General features: G+C 48.4%; 1 protein-coding gene across 3 annotated transcripts in view; it reads left to right on the top strand.

The window, feature by feature from the left end:
* LOC140389571 (P2Y purinoceptor 1-like) overlaps positions 1-7,825 on the top strand; it is a 50,322-nt gene extending 42,497 nt beyond the window's left edge. For all 3 annotated transcript variants that reach the window (XM_072473804.1, XM_072473803.1, XM_072473802.1), the window contains one exon: positions 4,864-7,825. In XM_072473804.1, coding sequence (XP_072329905.1) covers positions 4,909-6,009 — 1,101 coding nt within the window. In that variant the 5' untranslated portion in view covers positions 4,864-4,908 and the 3' untranslated portion in view covers positions 6,010-7,825. The remainder of the gene's footprint in view (positions 1-4,863) is intronic.
* Positions 7,826-14,984: the final 7,159 nt, after the last annotated feature.

Below are 14,984 nucleotides of genomic sequence, written 5' to 3'. Positions count from 1 at the left end.
GGCCATGCTAAATTGCCGTTAGTGTCCAAAAAGAGTGGGTGGGGTTACTGGGTCACAGCGTTATTTGGAGATATGGGCTTAAGTAGGGTGCAAGGGCCGGTGCAGACTCGATGGGCCGAATGGCCTCCTTCTGCACGGTAAATTCTATGATTCTTATCTTTTGGACATCTGCGCGTGTGCTCTGCCAGTTCACTCTGGGAAGGTATCTCGCTGTCAGAGTAACCTCGCTTCAGATACAAGAATATTCATTGAGAAGGAAGAACGTGGATTTTGACAATGTGTGGTCATTTCCTCAGGACATTCCAGAATGACTCACAACCAATGAGATCATACGTGATTGTGATGTGTAGTCATGGTTTTAATGTCACCAGACACAGCGACCAGTTGTGCATGGCAAGAGATCACAAACAGAATGGAAATAAATGCATAGATTATTTCAGTAACAGTATGACGTGACTGCTCGAAATCGGAAATAAAAAACAGAAAATGCTGGAATTATTCAACAGATAAGGCAGGAGAGAGAAACAGAGTTAACATATCAGGTCGATAACAGTTGAGGGTGAATTGCTGCCCCAAATCCCTGTTTTTCTCCAAAAGCTGCCACCTTTTGCACCATCTGCAATGGCAGGTGTACTTCAGTTCAATGTTTCATTCCCTCGGTACTGTACTAAAGTGTCAGCTTAGACCAAGGCCAGTGGCGCAACGTGAGGAGAAGACACACACGAGGTGGATCCCGCAGGAAACCTGGGTGGGATTCTCCGGTCACCGACCCCGAAATTGCGTTCGGCGATGGGCCGGAGAATCTACGGTGGCGCCGAAAATGGGGCCGGCATTGCGTCTGCGATGCACCGCCCCCTCCAAAACACGCCGTATGGACATCCTCAGGACATTACTTGAGCCCCCCCCCCGATGCTTCACCCCCGACCGGCCAAGTTCCCGATGGCATGGGTCTCTCATGTTATTTTGGGGGGGGGGGCGGGGGGGAACTCGACGGACTGAGTCCAGCGCCGTCACAGTTAGGGGAGAGCCGATCGGTAAAACACCACCGTTCCCACGCCAGCGCCAGGACATCATCTCCAAATCGCAGGATCCAGCCCCTGATCTTGTTACCCTTTTTCCCAGCACCAAAGGTCTTTTTTTTTTAAATTCCAATTAAGGGGCAATTTAGCGTGGCCAATCCACCTACCCTGCGCATCTTCGGCTGGTGGTGGTGGGACCCACACAGACATGGGGAGAATGTGCAAACTCCACACGGACAGTGAACCGGGGCCATGATTAAATGCGCCACGGGTCTTTAATTTACCAAAATAAGGCTAAAGTTATCAGTATAGAGTTCCCTCATCTTTGGGATATCCAAGAGAGGCAAAGCGGGAAAATAATCGGTCCGAATTCCGACGACAGACTCAGACTCTGAAGCCTCCCACAGTTCCAAGATGGTGACGGCAGCTTTTTCTTCAGCCACTCCACTAATGGCTGAAGCACTCAGCAAAACCTACCAACAAAGCTTGGCTGTGAATCTTGAAAGATCAATTGAGGAGGCCTTGGCCCCTAATCGCTCAGTTCTCGAGATCAGCAGCCAGACCATCGGAGCACAAGGAGCCACAATCAAGGGCATGGAGACTGCATTGTTTGACCATTGTGATAGGATCACCTCCTTGGAGTCCGGCATTGCCACTTTGATTAAGGAGAACAGGACATTAACTTCTACCCTGGACGACTGGAAAACAGATCCATATGGCAATATGTTGTACTGCGGGGTTACCGGAGCGGATCGAAGGTCGTACCCCTACTCAGTATTTCTCAGGCCTGTTCCACAAGATGGTGGGTGAGCGTGTACTTTCATCCCCCGCAGAAAGACCAGGCCCTTCGCTCGCTTCAACCCACGCCTTGCTCTGGAGAACCAAGCCCGTCAGGTGCACTCACATCACACCCTCTTTCGGAAGCAGGCACCAGCGCAGATAAAGCACCTCAGTGTGCATTAGACCACCAGCTACAGTGGCAGTTCACAGTGGTAAGACTACATTGCACTCGCACGAGGAGCTGGTGGAAGCAGAGGGTATCCCGGGCACTGGCGGCCGGAAGACAGTTGGAGACCAGGACCTGATCTCCAACCTTTGGATAGTCAGAGGCTTTTTCCCAGGGTAGAGGGGTGAATTACTAGGGCGCATAGGTTTAACGTGCGAGGGGCAAGGTTTAGAGGAGATGTACGAGGCAGGATTTTTACACAGAGGGTAGTGGGTGCCTGGAACTCGCTGCCGGAGGAGGTGGTGGAAGCAGGGACAATAGTGACATTTAAGGGGCATCTTGACAAATACATGAATGAATAGGATGGGAATAGAGGGATACGGACCCAGGAAGTGTAGAAGATTTTAGTTTAGACGGGCAGCATGGTCAGCACGGGCTTGGAGGGCCGAAGGGCCTGTTCCTGTGCAGTACTTTTCTTTGTTCTTTGTTCTTGCTGAGTCCGAGGCAGATGATGAGCTTCTGGAGTGACCCATTGGACAGCGGATGCTGGTTGTCCAGTGGGATGCCTGGGAACGTCTGGCAGAGATTCCTGAGAGTTTGCGTGCTGTGCTCTCTGTCACGGAGGGGTGCATGCGGAGTGTGAACACTGTGTTGACCTGAGCTCCAAATGCACAGCCTCCTCCATTGAGAACGTGGCGACTCTCGTGGAGAGGCAGCGCCAGGAAATCAGTCAGGGTGTCAGCAGGTCACTGTCGATGTGAGAGATGGATGAAGCACCCAGTCTCTCTGAAAGGTGCCCAGCCATCAGTGGGAGTGGGTATTTGCAGATGTCTGGTGAGGAGGCATTGTCCTTGGCATGACGTGGAGACAGTGCCTTGGCTGCCTAGCTAATGGTGCATTAAACCAAGGCCTCCCTGGTGTTCATGCCTCCCTGAAGATTCGTCCATGTCCTCAACATGTTGTTCCCTGGGCTCCTCTTCTGATCCACCATCGGAGCCGTAATTTTCAGCCTGTGGAGCTGCCTCGATTTCCTCATCCTCCAGCGGGACGTCTTTGCCACGGCGCAGCATGCAATGGCGATGAGAGACTCACTCTGTGGAGGATATTACAGTGCTCCCCCTGAATTGCTCAGGCATCTGAATCTCATCTTCTGCAGTCCGTTGTTTCTCTCTGTCATCGCCCTTGTGGAGGTATGACTCCTGTTGTACCCCTCCTCCACGTCTGTCCTTGGGCACTGGAGTGGCGTCATGAGCCACCTTTTCAATTGATAACCTTGGTCACCCAGGAGCCATCTGTACAACTTCCCTGGAGCCACAAACGACCTGGCACCTGTGAGTGTCGGAGGACGTACCATGGGATCTGTCAAGAGTTCCCTGCACGGACCTGCAGAATCTGCATCTTGTGATCTGCATGGTCATAGGGAGGAAGCTCTTTCTGCCCACTCGCTGGCACCTTGGTGGCAGCATAGGTGCAGTTGATGGTGCCCTGGATGTGGGGGGGCCCTGCAAACTCTGCGAAGCCTCCGGCTCGCTCGGCCTGGCTGGACTCGGCCATCCGGTAATGACAAATATCGTGACCCTCCTGAGCATCAGTGATCAGCTTAGCACAATTGTGGGCAGCAGATTGGAACACTCCACACAGACCCCCTACTGAACCCTGAGCCAAAGGCATAGACATTGAGAGTTACTGTGACCTTTAGAGCTACTGGTATGGGGTGGCCACCATAAGGTTGGAGGCGATCTCTAGTCCAATTGCCTGACATATAGATGTCACCGTGTCCCTGGAGAGGCAGAGCCTCCCTCAGCACGGAACCGCAGATTCGTTGAGGTGACTGAATGATTGACTGTACATTCTGGCAGCAGGATAGTGGCATCTTCTCTGTCTCCGACGGTCATTGACTCCCTGCTGGCTCCATCCCACCCTGCGTCTTCACCTCTCCTCCCATAGGTCGCTCCTTGGGATCCTGCCTGTGAACACTTGACCTCTCCCTTCTGTCCCTCTCTTCCTCAGAGGAGGAGGACCCACCGGTGGAGTAAACAACTCCCATTAGCAGAGAAACAAAAGGCTGTCTGGTGACCGGATGAGTCCACGCGGTGTAAATCCTCCAGCAGCCTCTGGAGACAGAAATGAGAGCTGGAGTGAGCACTCGTGGTGCAATGCCTGAAGTGAAAACAAGAGCTAACACTGTCAAATTTCACAAAATGGCCAGCAGCAAACTTTCTCTTCAACTCACTGCTCACAATGGCAATGCTCCAGACCCATTTCCTTCCGCCCTTGGAAGGCACAACTGAATAAACAGATTATCTGCCTGTCTGTTTTGCACATGCTGTGAGTGCAAAATCGCACGGGCTGCGTACAATTTCGGTAAATTCACATTTTAATTAACTTTGTGGATAGTTATATTGTCAGCAGGTGTGCAGTCGAGTCCCGTGCATCCCCACCGACTGTAATATTGCTCCAGTGTGGGATAATGTCAGGACACGTACCCACGTATTCTTACCCAATTGCCAGCGAGGTTGGGCGCAAGCCCTCAAAGTGATCGCAAAATGATGGCCACCAAATCAAGCCTTTGTTCATTTCGTAACGCTGCCGTGAAACGCCTTGGGAGATTAAAGGGGCTAAATAAATGCAAGTTGTTGTTATGTCTCCAGGGCCTTGCTGTGCGCGCCCTTGCTGTCATGCTTACCTGCATGACATCAGTTCAAGAAGTAATTCATTGCAGATTTAGGGACATCCTAAAAACGTTATCAGAAGGAACGCAAGTCTCCATTTTATTTACCTTTGCCAGAGTTTTGGTAGAATGAGATTACTTTCCTGATGATTAAAAAAAAGCATTAACGATTCATAATTGCTTAGTAAGGATTATGCAAATGTAAACCTCGATTGTTTTTTTTTCAGATGTTCTGTTTCTTGAAAGAACGTGAGCCATCCTGTTGATGCCAGATGGAAGACCTTGAGTTTGGGGACCTTGAGTTTGATACAATGCAGGAGGCATTATCTAATTTTTCAAATTTGACCAGTGACCTGAATGCGAGCATCAACAAAACCTGCTCCTTGAACAAGAGTTTCCAGTTCTACTATCTGCCCATCATGTATATTATTGTGTTTGTCACTGGATTCATCGGAAACAGTGTTGCTCTCTGGATGTTCATCTTCTACATGAGGCCTTGGAGTAGCATCACCGTGTACATGTTTAACCTCGTCCTGGCCGACCTCTTCTACGTCTTCTCCTTGCCGGTTTTAATATTTTATTACTTCAACAAGACCGACTGGATCTTTGGGGAGGTCATGTGCAAACTGCAAAGGTTTATTTTCCATGTTAACCTGTATGGCAGCATCTTGTTCCTCACCTGCATCAGTGTCCACAGGTATATGGGGGTGGTCCACCCCATAAAGTCGCTGGGCAGGTTGAAGAAGAAATCGTCCACCATTGTGTGCGTGTGCGTGTGGGTTATAGTGATGGCCGGCATTGCACCAATTCTGTACTTCTCCCGAACAGGGCTAAGGAAAAATAAAACAATGACATGCTACGATACGACATCTAAAGATCTCCTAAAGACTTATTTCATTTACAGCATGCTCACTACCTTCTTTGGTTTCTGTGTCCCCTTCGCCACCATCTTGGTCTGTTACGGATTTATCGTGAAGGCGTTAATATGCAACGACATGAGGACGCCTCTCCGGGGTAAATCTGTGCGTCTAGTCATCATTGTGCTGGCGGTCTTTGCCGTCGCCTACCTCCCCTTCCATGTGATGAAGAACCTAAATCTTCAGTCGCGACTTTATTACCAGGGGGCAGAAACGTGCGACTGGAACAGGCGAGTCTACGCCACCTATCAGGTGACCAGGGGTCTCGCCAGCCTCAATAGCTGTGTGGACCCAATCCTGTATTTTCTGGCAGGAGATACTTTCAGGAGGAGGTTCACTACGGCAGCCACTAGGATCATGTCACGACGCGGCGAGAGCAACCTCCAGTTTCGGAGTGAAGATAGTCCACTTCAAGCCGTATCGAACATTTCACAAAACGGAGACACCTCTCTCTGAAATTACATTTGCGTCGGTGCATGTTATGGCATTTTCTTTTATGCTTTGAAGGTACAGTAAGAATTGTTTTTGAGAATGGTCTGTTATAGGAAATGAATGAAGAGTGAAGCAACCAACAGTTATAAGTTTGTGCGTTGAGTGCAAACTTAGCTGCTTATCTGCCAAATCAAACACAGTTGAATCTGAAATTTCGAGTTCAGGGCAGGAATTTTTTTTCATCCTTTGGAAAAACATTTATTTTGTTCCATTATCTCTTTCCTATGCACACATTAGGATAGGTGGTGGCACAGTGATATTGTCCCTGGACCAGTAATCCAGAGACCCAGGGTAATCCTCTGGGAACATGGGTTCGAATCCCGCGGGCATTTGGTGGAATTTGAATTCAATAAAAATCTGGAATTAAAAGTCTTGTGATGACCATGAAACCATTGTCGATTGTTGTAAAAACCCTTCTGGTTCACTAATGTCCTTGAGGGAAGGAAATCTGCCGTCCTTCCCCGGTCTGGCCGACACGTGACTCCAGACCCACAGCAATGTGGTTGACTCTGAATTGCTTTAAGAGTTGGGCAATAAATGCCAGTCTCTCCAGCGGTGCCAAAATCCCATTGAACAAATAAAGAAAAAACAATTGTTTGTTCAGTATCTCAGCGCTGTTCTGAAATCAAAACAGAGGCGGAATACCAAGCCCTGGGATGACTGTCCCATTGAGGAAGTTACTCACAGCTCCCTACTGCCCCTCCCGGCCAAAATGACTTGGCCGGCATCTGGAATACAATCTTACGCGCAAAATTACCCTGAGCTCAAGCGCTTCCAGATATTTCTCATGAAATGAAACAATGAAAATCGCTTATTGTCACAAGTAGGCTTCAAATGAAGTTACTGTGAAAAGCCCCTAGTCACCACATTCCGGCGCCTGTTCGGGGAGGCTGGTACGGGAATTGAACCGTGCTGCTAGCTCATGAGAGTTATCCTGACATGCAAGTGACCCCTGAATCTGCTTCCTAACTAATTGCAATGCAGGTTCTTCAACAGGAATTTTTGAAATTTAATCTTCATTTAGAGGTCATTTGGGGGGGGGGGGACCTGATTTTTTTTTTTAATATAAAAGACTCGAGTTTGGACTTTGGCGTTAAGTTGGAAGTTTAGAGTTGACTACCAGCTGTAAGGCCCACCCGATTTTCAGTTCCATCAAATGCAATGAAAGTAGTCACGGCTGACACATGCAGGAGAGTTTATAATGGCGGCTGTCCTACATCTCTTCACTTACCGCCAGTCCCTCGGTTTGACAATTCTGGTCAGGCGCCTTCCTGTAATCGGCACCAACAACCCCTGCCATTAGCCACCCAACACATCAATCCTCGTGGAGCCCCCCCCCCCTTCCCATTGGAAAGCCAACAGACTCTTTATTACCTGATACCTGACTGGCTGATTCTTTCCCCTAAGTCAAGCAGCCATTTTCTCTTTGTGTGGGATTTTCTGCTCCCTCCAGTGGCGGGCATCATTACGGGCAGCAAAGAAAGATTTGTCCACTCTCCAAATGTTCCCGTCCCACTCACAACCGTGCCTGCCTCTGGTAGGAGTGGAAAACCCTAGCCTTCATCTCCAAAGTTGTCAAAACTATCAACGGAAGTGTTCAAAAAATGTGAAAAGAGCATCTTTTCTAAAGGTCCCATTGGTTTATCTCCTGGGGTTTTGCTTGTAGCTGTGCCCAGGAGATTATTAGCTAATTCCTGGAGCCTCCAAGACAATACTGGAGGTTTGGCAACCCTGTGCTATCTGAACATGGAGTGCAACAATAAAGCTAGAGAAGGAAAAAGGTTTATGTATTGTTACGTACATTCAAGGCACTGAAACAGTCGAGATGTTACAGCTTCAATTAACACTTTGATGTCGACACTTGAGGTTTAAAATTGTAGTCTCCAGCGACAACTCAATAGGCCGAATGGCCTCGTTCTGTGCCGTAAAGACTCATCAGGTGTTCAGCCCTGTATCGGCCTGCAGACTCTACATGCTTCTTTCATGAATGTCTGATGCTGTCCTCCATATCTTTGCCTCTGGCAGTTTCTCTTGAGTTGAATATTTCGCCCAGAGAGCTATTTGAAAAAAGTGATGACAGTATTTATTTTTCAGGAATTAAAAATCTTTCATTCCTCGAAGGATTGTTGCTAGTGCAGGTGAAAACAGAACAAAGCATTAAGAAATAAGAAGTCGGCTTTTTAAAAAAAAAATGGTTTCTGCTTCAAAAAGTGCCTTGTTGGCTGTAATTAGCTTCGGAACATTTTGAAGTCATGAAAGGTGCTATATAAATGCAAACATTTATTTTCTTTCTCTTGCTGGCATAGTGCAGTGAGGGCAACCCGGTGTGGTTTCAAGTTGCAAAGAACCAACTTGCGCATCTGCAAATGGAACCAAAGCTGAGGGAAATGAAAACTGGCTTTTCTTCTCAATAAAGGCACTTGGACCAGCGCAAAGCCTGAAAGAGCTCCAGGTGGATAAAAAGTTTGTTCCCAACACAAGAGTTCTTTTGGACACCTAAAAGATTCTCCGTTCTTCTCCGTCCGAAAGATGTGCAGGTTAGGTGGTATGGCCATGCTAAATTGCCCATAGTGTCCAAAAAAAGGTTAGGTGGGGTTACTGGGTTATGGGGATAGGGTGGAGATGTGGGCTAGGATGCCCTTTCCAATGGCTGGTGCAGACTCGATGAGCCGAATGGCCACCTTCTGCACTGTAAATTCTATGATCTATGATCTTCATGCCACAAAGTAGCAAAGGTGGGAAGAAAACAGGCACAAGAAATCTTGTTTTTGTAATAAAATGTCGAGATGTAGCAGTGCACAGCTCAGGCCTTGTTGTTTCTGCAGCTCAAACACCACAGCGATAGCTCACTGGCCATAGAATCCCAACAGTGCAGAAGGAGGCCATTCGGCCCATCAAGTCTGGACTGACCCTCCAAAAGAGCCCCCTACCTCGGCCCACTCCCCCGCCCTATCCCTGTAACTCTGCGCATTGATCATGTCCAATCCACCTAACCCGCACATCTTTGAACAGTGGGAGGAAACCGGAGCACCCGGTGGAAACGCACGCAGAGACGGGGAGAACGTGCAAACTCCACGCCCAAGGCCAGAATCGAACCCGGGTCCCTGGCACTGTAAGGCAGCCGTGCTAGCCACTGTGTCACCTTGCCACACTAATGGGAGTAATTTCTCTGGTCTTTATGTTAAGCATATCATGACTAAAAATACAGGTGGTGTCCTTTACAATGCTCGTGATCTCCAGTGGTCAGAGAATGGACCTGACGCTCCGCAGTGTGGCAATCGGAGTCGGATTGCCACTCAGTTCCTAGGTATTCTGAAAATTCAGCTGCCCTCACCTGACCTTCTGACTGGGGCCAGATGAGAACTGCGTAGGGCAATGTACTCCCGAGACCTTCAGTCAAGGGGCTCTAAATTCAGAGGTGAGGAAGCCATGCCCCCTTTTGTACAGCACCAACTGCCATAAAGCAGGTACATTTAAAGGTTTGGGCATTTTCATAAGCCCGGGAGGAGGTTGGTTTGTAGAGTAAGTGGGTAGGATTGAGGGTGAAGGTTTGAGGTTTGTTGGGTAGTCCGTGGGGGACAGTGGGTTCAGGTGGTTAATGGATGTCAGTGAGAAGGGGATCAGGTGCTCAGTGAGGAGACCGGCTGGTCAATTAGAGTCATAGATGTTTATAGCACAGAAACAGGCCCTCCGGCCCAGCTCGACCATGCCCTATCACTAAGCTAGTCCCACTCGCCCGCATTTGTCCCATATCCCTCAATACCCACCCTGCCCATGTAACTGTCTAACTATTTTTTAAAGGAAAATATTGTACCCGCCTCTACCACTGCCTCTGGCAGCTCATTCCAGATGCTCACTACCCTCTGTGTGAAGAAATTTCCCTCTGGTCTCTTTTGTATTGCTCCCCTCTCACCTTATGCCTATGCCCTCTAATTCTAGACTCCTCTATGTTTGGGAAAAGATGTTGACTATCTACCTTATCTATGCTTCTCATTATTTTATAGACCACTGTAAGATCACCCCTAAGCCTTCTACGCACCAAGGGAAAATGTCCCAGCCTATCCAGCCTGTCATAATTAATTCAGACTGCTGAGCTCTGCTGGAGAAATTTAGCTGATCCCTTTTCCTGTGGTCAATGACGTGCAGGTCAGCTGGGGTAAGGTAATTCCCCAATTGAGGGGAAGGGGGTTGGCCAGGGGGTGATCAGATGGTCAGTGGGGGTGCTTGGGTGTTCGGTGTGGGTGGTCAATGATGGGGGTTGTTCAGTCAGTGGTGGTTGATTTCGGGTGGTCAGTGGGGGTGGGGGTTGATGGGTGTTCAGGAGAAGGTTGGCTATTCAGAGAGGGGGTGGTGGGGGGGCAGCGCGTGGTCAGCCAGGGGTATGGGTGGTCAGTGGGATGGGAGTTGGATGGCTAGTTGCGAAGATGATTGGGGGAGCTGTCAAGTGTTCCGCGGGGTCCTCTGGAGGAGGGGGTGGGGCACCTTGTGATGCTCAGTACTACAGTTAGCCAAGAGTTAGAAATGGTTTTAATTTTTCTAACCCTTTCCTGGATAGCCATTACTGGGAGACAGACTGAACCATCCCAAGTTTACAATTTCAGTCTTATTTTCAGATGGTTCCAATTGCAGTGCAATTGCCCAATGAAAGTTTGAACTTCCCAAGCAGATTCCGGGCAATCCTCACCTGAATATTTCCACGGGATTCCCCAGCACACCTTTGGGGTACCCCAGGTTATGATTCCTGGAAGTTGGAAGTTACAGGCCATCTCCATGCTTTGCTTCTAGAAGTTATGTATGGGATATTGCATTGTATGGAGCATTGTGTTAATTTCTGGACACCACGCTTTAGGAGGCGTGTGGAGACTAGAAGTGGAGTAGAAAAAGATTTACAGGGATGAGAGACTCCAGTTATATTGGAGAAGTTGGGGGCTCTTCTCATTGGCGAAGAGAAGGTTGAGAGGAGATTTGATAGAGGTGTTCAAAGCCGTGAGAAGTCTGGACAGAGGAGACAAAGAGATACTATTCCCACGGGGGTGAGGGTCAAGAAAAGGAAGACACCAGTTTAAGGTGATTGGCAAAAGAACCAGAGTGCCTCAGATCTGAATGGCTTGCTTGGTACTCCATTCACTTGTGTTGGGACTCCGGGTCAAGTGGGGCAACTCCATTCGAGGCTTTCACATGGAATCGAATAAGGGAAAAATATTTGCAAGGCCCCAGGGAAACGGATTAGCTAAATTTCTCCAGCAGAGCTGCCCGGGCTGAATGAGTTTTCTCTGTGCTGCGACGTCAGTCGATTTCATAATATATCGGGATCTCCAGTTGGGTAATTTTAGCTTACTTAGGCCCATTCCTCCACCCTATCCATGTTACCCCAGCTGACCTGCACATCTTTGGGGCAATTTAGCATGGCCAATCCAACAATCCCACAAATCTTTGGACTGTGGGAGAAACCGGAGCACCCGGAGGAAATCCACACAGTCACGGGTAGAAAGGACAAACTCCACACAATCACCCCAGGTGACCATAAGACCACAGGGCGTGGGAGCAGAAGTAGACCGTTCAGCCCATCGAGTCTGCTCCGCCATTCAATGAGATCATGATTAATCTGATATGATAACCCTCCACTTTCCAGCCTTATTGTCCCTATGATCCTTGCTTCCCTTACTGATTAACAATCTGGCCATCTCAACCTTGAACACGACCCAGCCTCTACAGCCCTCTGCGGTAAAGAATTCCCCAGGTTCACCACCCTCTGAGCGGCAAAATCCCTCCTCAGCTCAGTCAGAAAATGGATAATAGTGAATTGGCAGCCATCTCCTATTTGTAGTCAATGATAATAATTATCAGTCGAGGTTGCTGATGATTCACCATCACCTCTTTTACACTCATTACACTTGTGTTATGAGGCACCCTGGGATACTGCACGGTCAATTCCAGCCCCACTTGACCCGGAGTCCCAACACAAGTGAATTAACCAAAAAAAACAAAAGTCTTTGGCCCTTGGCTGCCAAATAATTACAGTCACCAGGTTTATACGTTTAAACACAATTACTTTTTATTTAAAAGACTGTGGCACAGTGGTTAGCACTGCTGCTTCACAGTGCCAGGGACCCGGGTTCAATTCCGATCTTGGGTGTTTGTGCGGAGATTGCACGTTCTCCCCGTGTGTGCGTGGGTTTCCTCCGGGTGATCCGGTTTCTTCCCACAGTCCAAAGATGTGCAGGTTAGGTGGATTGGCCATGCTAGGTTGCACCTTCGAGTCCAAAGATGTGCAGGTTATATAGGGGTATGGGGATAGGGTGGGGGAATGGGCTTGGCGGGTGCTCTTTCAGAGTGTTGGTGCAGACTCGATGAGCCGAAAGGCCTCCTTCTGTACTGCAGGAATTTGATGATTCCGCAATGTAATTTGCAACAAATACAACTGGTTAACTACCATCTAATTCCTAATTCCACACTTTAACTTGCTCTGCACCCTCTACAGACACACACAAGACAGACAGACACAAGGGGAGGAAAGGGATAAAAATCATAAATACAAGGAAAACGAGTCTTTGTTTCAGGTGGTTGTTTCCAGCACCCTACTCCTCTTCAAACTTTCAGTTTGCGATTTATTTTACTGTAGATTCATTTAGGTCTCCATAGTTTCAGTAATACAGTACTCACCATTTCTGGAGAGAGAACATGCCCTGCTCTTTGTTTGCACCCTGTAATGTTTTTCCTATAGATTCATTCATTCAGGTTTTATGTAACTGCAGAAATACCGCACTCACCGCCTTTCTGGAGGAAATACGGAGAAAAGAGAGAGAGAGAGAGAGTGCGTGTAGTTCCTTGTCATAGAATCATAGCATTTACAGTGCAGAAGGAGGCCATTCAGCCCATCGAGTCTGCACCAACCCGACCTAAGCCCACACCTCCACCCTACCCCCCCCCCCCCCCAAAACCCAGTAGCCCCACCTAACCTTTTTTTGGACAATTTATCTTGGCCAATCCACCTAACCCGCACATCTTTGGACTGTGGGAGGAAACCGGAGCACCCGGAGGAAACCCACGCACACACGGGGATAACGTGCAGACTCTGCACAGACGGTGACACAAGCCGGGAATCGAACCTGGGACCCTGGAGCTGTGAAGCAACTGCGCTTATCACTGTGCTACTGTGCCATCCTTGTGCTCCCAGGAGTCAAACTGAGCTCCATGGGACTCTGAAAATCATTCCACTAGGATAGAATCCAATCACCACCTGTTACCAGGCAGAATACAGCCTTTCGGCCAATTCATTGGCGACTAGCCAATCAATCAAACCGAGTCCCACCCCATCCCTTTCCCTGGTGCCGAAAAGACTGAGGCCTCCTGTTCAAACCAGCAGAATGTTCTCTCCTGTAACCTCTGAATTTTTCATCCTCTCTGCTGTTTGACTTAAAAACGCATGTCCATTAATCATCCATTGGTCAAAAGTGATAACGTAAAAGTAAAAGGGGGAAATAAGTGAATGAACATGAAAGGCCCTTCAAGTCAAGAACAACCTCATTTTGTTTGGTCCTCACACCATGTGAAGCATGTGTTGCATTAATCGTGTTGACACTGTAACATTTGAACAATGAAAATGATATCAATATTGGAAGACTGTGTCATACCGTGAAACTGGACAGATAACGACTGCAATTTACCAGGCTTGTGAAAAGAAATGTTTGTTTTTTGTGTGTGTTTCATTCTCTGCAAACCTGAATGCTATCAGACAAATTGTTACTAGAATATTTCATTTATCACAGTGCGATATGACACAATTTGATAAGAGCAATGGAGCTTTTATTCCATTATATTTAATATATTTCCAATTCTTATCAGAGTGATTCTTGAGTTATTTCCCTTCCACTACCAAAAAATCTTTAATCCATTATGGTACAGGCATGTAGACTATGTACAGCGGGCACTTCAAAACCCTGGAGAAGTACCACCAGCGCTGCCTCTGCAAGATCCTGCAAATCCATTGGCTGGATAGGCGCGCCAATGTCAGTGTTCTCACTCAGGCCCACATCCCCAGCTTCAAAGCATTGGCCACCCTCGATCAGCTCCGCTGCGCCGGTCACACCTTCCGCGTGTCTGACAAGTAATTCCTGGTACAAGCGCTCTACCCGGAGCTTCGACGCAGCAAGCGAGACCCCGGAGGGCAGAGGAAACTCTTTAAAGACATTCACGAAGCCTCCTTGGAAAAGTTCTACATCCCCACTGACACCTGGGAATCTGGTCCAAGACTCGCCCCAAGTGGAGAAAAAGCATCCGGGAAGGAGATGAACGTCTCGAGTTTCATCGCTGAGAGCAGGTTGGAGCCAAGCACCGATGGTGAAAGGAGAGTCTGGGAACCCGGGCATCCCACCCACACCCCTACCCACCCGCTCCTCCAATCACCGCTTGCCCCAACCTGTGATAGAGATTGTGGGCTGGATTCTCCCGGTCCAGAGCCATGTGTTTTTCAGCGACGCGCTGATCACTGCCGGTGGGATGCTCTATTCCTACCGTTTGTCAATGGGATTTCCCTTTGAAGCCACCCCACACTGCTGGTACACCTGCGGTGGGGCTGCACTGCCAGTGGGGAAAGACAATCCCAACGACCGGAAAATTCCGGTCTATCTGTCGCCCATCAAACTCCTCAGTCACCTAACAACTTATTTTTAGTGCAGAAGCAAGTCATCCTTGATTCCGAGGGACTTCCCAAGAAGGAGAAGAATCCATTCAGGAGAATGTTATTTTTACGGATTATTTTCCCTATCGTGAAATCAATAGCTTTGTACTAGCAGGACTCTACCTCAATGTGATCCCATCACTGCCTGCGCACAGTTGGGTATCTGAAGCTAGTTGATATGGAAATGAATTACCATGATCATTTTCACAACAATATTTCCCAAACCACAACTAAACATTAAGGTCCATCTGGTGACCCT

The sequence above is a fragment of the Scyliorhinus torazame genome, chromosome 14 (genome assembly GCF_047496885.1).
Source record: "Scyliorhinus torazame isolate Kashiwa2021f chromosome 14, sScyTor2.1, whole genome shotgun sequence".
In the NCBI taxonomy this organism is placed as follows: domain Eukaryota; kingdom Metazoa; phylum Chordata; class Chondrichthyes; order Carcharhiniformes; family Scyliorhinidae; genus Scyliorhinus; species Scyliorhinus torazame.
This window is presented reverse-complemented; position numbering and strand designations above follow the sequence as displayed.